The 9,123-nt window shown below is 34.8% G+C and overlaps 1 protein-coding gene across 7 annotated transcripts in view; it reads left to right on the forward strand.

The window, feature by feature from the left end:
- LOC106875262 (kalirin) overlaps positions 1–9,123 on the forward strand; it is a 551,716-nt gene that overhangs the window by 89,584 nt on the left and 453,009 nt on the right. For all 7 annotated transcript variants that reach the window (XM_052965684.1, XM_052965687.1, XM_052965686.1 and 4 more), the window contains one exon: positions 3,837–3,911. In XM_052965684.1, the coding sequence (XP_052821644.1) occupies positions 3,837–3,911 (75 nt within the window). The remainder of the gene's footprint in view (positions 1–3,836; positions 3,912–9,123) is intronic.

The raw sequence follows: 9,123 nt of genomic DNA on the forward strand, positions 1-9,123 counted from the left end.
TATATATATATATATAGTTCTGTCTAAAGAGTATAAACATATTTCATTATCTGACATTATGTTTAACATTAGAAAGGACACCCAGCACTAAAATATCGATTCCAAATACTGATCCCGTTATTCTGAATTTCACTTACTGATTTTCCCAAACTTTATCAAAAAGAAAAGCTAACCCCAGTGTGAAAGTCAACATACAAATGTATCAGATCATTTATTAGCAGATGTTTCACAGTTGATGTGATTTTCTCAATTAGACTGTAGTGTTATTCACTGCATCAGATCAGGTTTATTATGTGGATCACTGATCAAATATTCTCAGTTGAAATTCTTGATGTGGAAAATCTAACATTTTCCTTCAAAGAAGAAAATCTGACCATGCTAAACTTTGGTGCAATCAATAACGAACAATTACTTGACTACTGCAGGGTGATGATGTTGCTATGACTCAGCTATCTCCAATTGGGCAAATCTACAAACAGTGTTCCAACTCTGATCATCCAGCATTATTCAGACACAGTATTTCTGAGACTACATTATCCAATAGGACCTTCATGTTTTTTTTTCTTTTTATGACAGAGATCTGGTTGCTATTTTTAACAGGTTGAGTAAGTGCATAGAAACTTCTGTTTCTTTTTAGTGTGTCTTTCGCATTGTCACCATCATCTTACATTCAGTTTTTTCCTTTCTCCATCCTGGTTTGAGTTGGATGACTCACTAATCATTTCAGCATAGTTCATCATCCAATGTACATACAGCAGAAATAACCTGCCAGCTTTGTTCCCACTCCCACCCATCCATGGATTTCATAGGTTGGATACCTTTCCCATCACTAAATACAATATGGACTTTGTGCATTTTACCAAACCTCCAAAACTAGAAAACTGGACTAAAGCATACCATACTTTATATCAGTTTTTATTTAGAGTTTGCTCCTAGAAGTGAGTTTATCATAATTTGTTCCAGATAAAATCAGCCACTTCACAGCATAGACAACTTCATGGATAGTCAGAGGGTGATTTTCATGGATCACAGCATGCATTTTTGCTTTTTAACTATCATCAGTTGTTATGGAAAGTCATTCAAATATGGGATTACATTCAGTGAATGTTTTTCCAGATTTGAAATGTTGGTGTTAGAGCTTCCCTCCTGTGGTTTCCAGATCCTAAATTTTCAAGAAATTAGGTTAAAATAGCAAGTTAGAAACTGCTGTATTATTTAAAAATTTATTTTTCACTGCAAGACTAATCTTACAGAGAGAGAGATACAGACAGACAGACAGACAGGCTTTAACATCATTTTAAGATAGTTTTACAAAGTCATTTCCTCAGAAACTAGTACAGCTGAAATAGAAGATCCTTTTTCGAAAAGAACCAACCAGCAGAAAATAAGTTTACTTTTAAGGAAAAGTAGATGAACTATAGATGAAATAGTATCCAAATTAGTTGTTGATGAATTTTCTGTGAATGCAATGGTTAAAAGTTCTGCTAGTTGAGAAGTTACAGATTAAGGTTGGATTTTACCAAAAAATGATTCTCATTGCAGATAATTCAACATCAATATGATTGGAGGAAAAATTTGATTAGTGAAATAACTAAAAGAAAGAGAAATTCTGAAAAATTCAGTGTTTGATGAATATACATCTTTGCATAATTGCAGGTATTTGAATGTAGATGTACATTCATCTGGTAAATTTTAGAATTTAGAAATGATCAGAATTTATGGGAGTTTAGCTGCTGAAAAATTATTGAACTTTGAGAAACAAAACTTCCTGAATTCAATATTGATTGGGAAAAAGTATATGTTCAGTCATAACTGATGGCGCAAGTATAACTGCAAGTATTATGTTGTGCACATGGTTTTCATTTGGTTGCTTCTGATGTTATTTATAAGAATACTAAGTCAGATTCTGATGAAGTTAATTTAACTAATGACTCTTACAATAACGATGAATTTGAAGGTAGATTCAAGGATGGTGATCTAAATGTAGATTCTGCAGTTACATATGTAGTCAATAATTTATGTTGATTTACAGGAACCTGAACTTTGTGATATAGCTTCTATCGCAGAAGGCTCTTTCGTTGAAGAAAATTAAAAGCATTGGATATCTTATTAAAATGGAAATTCTCAGTTCATTTTGTAGATTTAAAAAACAAACAAAAAAACATGAGAAATATTTAAAGAAGAACATTATCATCAATTATAGTTTATACAAAGACAAAATGGAATAACCTTTTTGCAATGTTAGAAATATTCTTGTTCTTTAAAAATTGAAGCAACCTCAGAATGAATTAAAATAGGATTTGAAAAATTAAGTTGCAGTGATGTAACCTTGGTCTTTGCAGGTGTATTTTGTTTTTTATTCTAGAAAAATTGAATTGACAAATTACACCACAGCTCCTCTCATTGAGAGAATTTCTATTTAAAATTAGAAAAGAAAAAAAAAAAAACCCTCAGAAAAAAGGCAGAGTGGCAAAGGAATCAATAAAGTATTTATGTAATTTCTTTTAATTTTGGATGCACTTGACCTGTTTCTACTTTTTGCAAAATATCACAAAGAAACTGTTTGAAAATTGTTCATTACTTTGTCAGAAAAATCCCCCTTCTTCTTATTCTCAATATTAAGTCATGAGATTTGAAGCGCCTATTCCATCTCTACTACACAGATTAAATGTTGCTATTAACAAGGTTTTTGAAAACAATCCAAAGAACTGGAAATGTTTGAAATTTCTGCACAAACTGTTTTATCCTCCAACTTCCATAGAAACAGGTTTTTCTGCATAAAATTGAAATCAAGTTTGAGTAATGACACTATCAATAATGTATGCTTTTTGAAACAATACTATCTATCTGATTTAAATATTCTTTGCATATTCCAAGAAATTTTTGTCTTAATTTTCTTTTTTGTAATTTATTAGATTTTCTGTACAAGTATACATTTTTTGATAAAATAATTTTAATGCTTATGATTCTTGACTTCTAATCATACTCTAAGTTAAACACTTGAGTCATAAAATAAAAGAGTTAAAAATGAAAATCAATAGGTCTATTTCCAGGAAATTCTTGGAAACCCAGGATATTTGTTTTCTCCTTCTGATTTCTCTGAAGTAATAAGTTTTAGATTTAAAAAATTGGGAAGCTATAGTTGGAACTACTTGTGACATTGCATTAGTTCAAGTAATCTTTTCTCTAAGCCTATTGCAACATTCTCCAATAGTCTCTAATAGTTTTTCCTCCAATTCTATACAGAATTTCACACAACACTTTGTTCTTCTAAATCTCATTGTTCAATATGTAGCAAATCACCAGGTGCACCATATATATGTTCACTGTAGCACATGTAGATCAATGACTAATTAACATAGCATAATTTGGCTATTGTTAATCAGAAGTTGAAGGTCACATGTACTTAGCTCTGCAGTTGTGAACATGCAGTACTGGTTGGCTGGTGCCCTATTTTAAAAGTTAGGCCTCTTTTTTGATTGAACACCATTAAATGGTGTTCATTATCAATTCTGCTCCATATAAATAAAAATATTTTTAACTCTTTTGTTACCATATTTCTGTTGAAATACACTGTCTTTGTTTCTATTAATTTTGAAAATAATGATGAATTTAGTGAAATAACTTTGTCATTATTAAGCTGGTATTTAACATGGAATTTTAATGGAAGGTTTTTAAAACAGGAAATTTGTGTCATAGAAGCAAGGGCAGTCTCAGGAGGGTTGATATTAAAAGGGTGAAAGTATTCTTGTTTCAAATGAAAAAAATTGTTCTTAATTTTAATGCTACTTGTGAAAATAAAATACATTTTTACTTCTTTCTCATTCAAAATTTAGGTGGTAGAAGAAATGATGGATTGAAAGCAGCCGATATTGTTCCAATTCTTAGAGAAAGAGTTGCATATCTTTCAGGTAAGTAATTTATTTCCTCATATCTTAGCATCAGAATTGTTTCTTTTTAAGAAATCAAAAATTTCTTGTATAAATAGTAGTAAATTATTAGTTCATAATACATTACACCTAGTAAAAAAAAAAAATCATTAGTAATGATTGGAACCTGTGTTTAATGTATGTTTTTCAGAACTTGGTTAAGTGATTCCAGTATGGAAGTACAGTAGTTCGTGTTTGCATATATGTTTATGTGTATATGTGTGCATATGCCTGGTGCCTTGTTGTGCTCAAGAAGACCCATACTCATAGCAGAAGTGTTAAAACTGGTCCCTCTGGTAGTGTAAAGCTCTCATGGCAGTGCCACATAAAAGCATCCATGCAGTGCCATGTAAAAATGCCTGTGTGGTGCTATGTATAAGCATCTGTGCAGTACCACATAAAAACCCCCATTTGGTACCACATAAAAGCTCCTGTGTGATGCCACTTAAAAACACCCATGCAGTGCCATGTAAAAGCACCCAGCACACTCTGTAAAGTGGTTGGTGTTAGGAAGGGCATCCAGCTGTAGAAACCATGCCAAACCAGACTGGAGTCTGGTGCAGCTTGCCAGCCCTGGCCAAACCCTTCGACCCATGCCAGCATAGACAACAGATGTTAAATGATGATTATGCACAAGAGTGCGCGCACACACACACACACACACACACACACACACACACACACACTCTATCTTATAATTACTAATCTAAGACAAATTGTGTGTGTGTGTATAATTTTTAGAGGTTCTATTTGCCAAACGATTTGTTCTAAGATTGCATTGTGAAACCAAGACAACTGCATTGTTGTAGTTTTGATAGTAATTTAAATTGTGCATATATACTATTATATTCACCTTTGTTTTACTTTGTTGTATTACAATTGAATGTGTTTGTGTGTATAGTTGGGGTGTGGTGTGATAGTGTATTAGAATGTAATAAAAGTATTAGTGTTTTAGAATGGATTATGTTTGTGCATTTCTCATTTCTTATGAATTGATAAGTTGTTAGTATGTGTACATATAGTTCCTGAGGTCACCTTCCTTATTTTAAGGATGTGGGTTTGTGGTTAAGGCTCAGTATAATTGATTTCTTATATAGGCATGAGTTTGTAAAGCTCTAGCAGTAATGGGGCTGTGTTATAGTCATGACTTCATCCTGAGACAAACTGGCTTCAACCAGGAACAGTATCCTACTGGAAATTTTCTGTTGTTATATTTTCTCCATCTTCCTTGAAAATTCATGAGATCAAACTGAGACATGATTCATATTGTGCTCACACACTTATCTTTAGAAGGTTCAGAACACTATTGATACTATCGTCTATCTGGGAATTGAACCCACGACCTCACAATCGTGAATGCAACACCCAGCCACTAAGCCATGCGCCTTTACAATGTGTGTGTGTGTGTGTGTGTAATGCACTCCTAAAAAGAAGAGGTAGTCAGAAATAGAATGCATTTTATTATAGGTCTGCATAATCAAGGTTGACAGGGGACTAGATAACAATAGCTTCAACTCTTTGACTCACATTATTAGAATTCTATTTCTTTTCTGCTGCTTGCCAACTGGACACATGTTTAATAAAATTCTTTGGAGTTGGATATTATATTTGATAAGTCACATGCCCTTATAAATTATAACACCTGGAATGGTGACAGGGTTTCATTTTAAATATTAATTTATAGTTAACCAAACAATGTGGATTTAACAAACTAAATTATTTTTTGTTATTTGTTATTCATTCTCAAATGCTTCTTGCTTGCTTCATGCTGTTGCTTGATGGGGCTGAGGCTATCCCAGGTTAGTGGTCTCAGAGGTATCATTGTGTGTGGAGTCGACCAGGTCCACCTGTGTTCCACATCGCTGGCAGTCTTGTACCAGTCCCTCTGCATCCTTCAAGATCTAGAGATCTTCCTTAATCACATCCAGCCATCTGCTGCAGAGCCTGATACAGGGCCTCTTCCAGCCTACAGCTGCTGTGTTGAATGAGAGCAAGGCCTTGGTAGGATGATCAGTGGGAGGCAGAGGACATGTCTGTATCAGCACCTGCGGTGGGAGGCAGTGGGTTGATGTGAGTGCACATGCAGTTCTTTGTTAGTAACACAATGGTACCATCTGATGTTCTTGATGGGTCTGAGGTCTTTGCTCTTGAAACTGTTGACCCTCTTTGCCAGGGTCTTCACAAAGGACCACACTTTTGTTCCATAGAGGAGAATGGTGGAGATCAAAACATTGTAGATGTGGAGCTTTGTCTTCTGGGAGATAGAGCAGTGGTACCAAAGGGGCTTCCATAGGAAGTACATGACCCTGGTGGCAAGATCACACATTTGAACTGTTTTGTTTTTCACTAACTTTGGCTATAATGTACCTCACTTGCTTTCCCAATAACTGGTTGGGAAATATGTATTTTTTCCTGTTTCTGGTTTCAAATTAAAATTGCCAATTTAAAAGATTTGTCTAATTGTGCCATTTCCTCTTTTTAATGTTTTATTAATGTAATATTAGGTTCTTGTTACAAAGGAAGTTAAGTTTTATTTTGCAGAGAAGTGTGTACACACAAACACACACACACACACATGCGAATGAATGTTCACATATTAATTAGCTGATTATTGTATAAGTGTATGTGTGAGTGAGTGTGTGTGTATGTGTGTATATATATATATATATATATATATGCGTGCAGGTGTGGCTATACACAAGCATGGTTGACTGTGATTAAGAAGCTTCCATCTCAACCACATGGTTTCAGGTCCAGTCTCACTACATACCTTGGGCAAATCTCTTCTATAGACCCAGGCCAACCAAAACCTTGTGTGTGAATGTAGTAAAACAGAAACTGAAAGAGGTCCATCAAATAAATAAATACATATATATATACATACACACACACACACATATATATATATATATATATATATATATATATATATATATATATAAAATCATCATCATCATCGTTTAACATCCATCTTCCACGCATGCATGAGTAGGTAGGACAGTTGACAGGGGCTGGTCAGGTAGAAAATCTACCCAAGCCTACTGTGTCTGTTTTGGCAGGGATTTTATGGCTAGATACCCTTCCTAACACCAACCACTCCACAGAGTGGACTCGGTGCTTTTTACGTGGTACTAGCACAGGCGAAGTTAGTTTTGGCAAGATGTTTACAGCTGGATGCCCCTCCAGATGCCAACCACATTACAGTATGGACTGGATGCTTTTAAAGTGGCACCAACATTGGCAGGGTAACCAAGTAATTCACAAGACAAGGAATTATGAGAGGGGCAGGGCATGTATCAGAGGATGTATATTTTTACGCACACACACACACACACACACACACACCCACCATCATCATCATCATCATCATCATCATTTAATGTCCGCTTTCCATGCTGACATGGGTTGAGCAGTTCTACACAGATATAAGAGTTAGAACTTGTGATCTGCCCGCGGACCTTTTTCTTTGTAAATTTTTGCCTGCCACACTAAAACCTTTCCCCGCCCCTGTTGTTAACGAATGTCATTTATTTTTAGTATTCTGTGAAAATATGTCTGGTCGTGGGGAAATATTACCTTGCTTGGAAACAGGTGAAGGTTGGTGACAGAAAGAGTACCTGGCTGTAGAAAATCTGTCCTAGTAAACTTCAATCCATTGCAAGCATGGAGAAGTGAGTGTTAAAGTGATGACGATGACGATATATATATATATATATATATATATATATATATATATAATCAGTTTCCTTTTACCAAATCCACTCACAAGGCCATTTCCCTATCATCAGAGAAAGAAAGTCACTCTGGATAATGTGGTTCTTGGTATACTCTGCTCAGTGACTGGCAGAAAGAGGGGATGGTCATGACTGGAAGTCTTTCATCACAGATAAGTTTGATCAGAGTTGACTTAAGGCTAAAAAATAAAAAGACAGTTAAAACAGCAATGAACTAATGAGAGAACCACTGATAAAATGATACAAATAATATCCAGCTTATCTAACCATAGCTGCAGTTTCTTCTATCATATCCCTGCTTGATCAAATCTAGTCTGGCACCAAATGAATGACTACAGTAGGAGCTTTTATTTTTGCAAGACAAGTTTAATCTCAAACCTAAAATAGATTTTGTAATATATGCCTATATTGTTCATAGATATTTATCAGTATTGTTTTCCATGTGTTTGCTGCTTTTAAATGAAACAGTCACTATTCATATTGCTATTTTCTTGTAATCCACTGAGAAGCCATGTCAAGCTTGTCCATTGATTTTTAGACTAGGGGATTATTATCTTGCTTGGAAATGAGTGAGGGTTAGCATCAATCAGGAAGGGCATCCAGCCATAGAAAACTCTGTCCTTACATAGTTTTGGTTGATCTGTGCAAGCATGGAAAAGTAGACAACAAAATGATAAGTAGTAGTAGATGTACTAATTAAGAATTTTATATGGCTATCACAGAAAGTGAATATTGAATACCAAGACAAAATAATATATTAAAGATGGATAAATTCAATGTTAAGTCGCTATTCCAAGTTATATGTTACAATGAATTTCTTGCAAACAAGCAATTTTCATACACTCATAGATTCACTCACTCTTGCAGTAGTGTATTCATACATCCTCTCACATTTCACTTACTCACATGGCGGTGTGAAAATACAGTTCATACAAAAGGAAAGACTGAAGAAATATGAAATGGGATGATATAAGATAGATTGGTAATATTATTTTAATAGAACATATATGTGGTTGGAGCTTATCAGGACTGTCATGTGTGATTACTCTTTGTTTTGTTGAGGAAGTAATTTGTATAACTCACTTCTTTACTAATTATAACAGAATGTTTAATAGTTAATAATTCTACTTGAATTTGGGATAAACCAAATTTAGTAGCATTTGGTAATTAGCATCAGGAAGTGTAGACCTGCCCAACTACGTTATCGTCACAGGCTACTGAGACATCATCATCATCATCATCATCATCATCGTTTAACGTCCGCTTTCCATGCTAGCATGGGTTGGACGATTTGACTGAGGACTGGTGAAACCGGATGGCAACACCAGGCTCCAATCTAATTTGGCAGAGTTTCTACAGCTGGATGCCCTTCCTAACGCCAACCACTCAGAGAGTGTAGTGGGTGCTTTTACGTGTCACCCGCACGAAAATGGCCACGCTCGAAATGGTGTCTTTTATGT

The sequence above is a fragment of the Octopus bimaculoides genome, chromosome 2, assembly GCF_001194135.2.
Source record: "Octopus bimaculoides isolate UCB-OBI-ISO-001 chromosome 2, ASM119413v2, whole genome shotgun sequence".
NCBI classification, from domain to species: domain Eukaryota; kingdom Metazoa; phylum Mollusca; class Cephalopoda; order Octopoda; family Octopodidae; genus Octopus; species Octopus bimaculoides.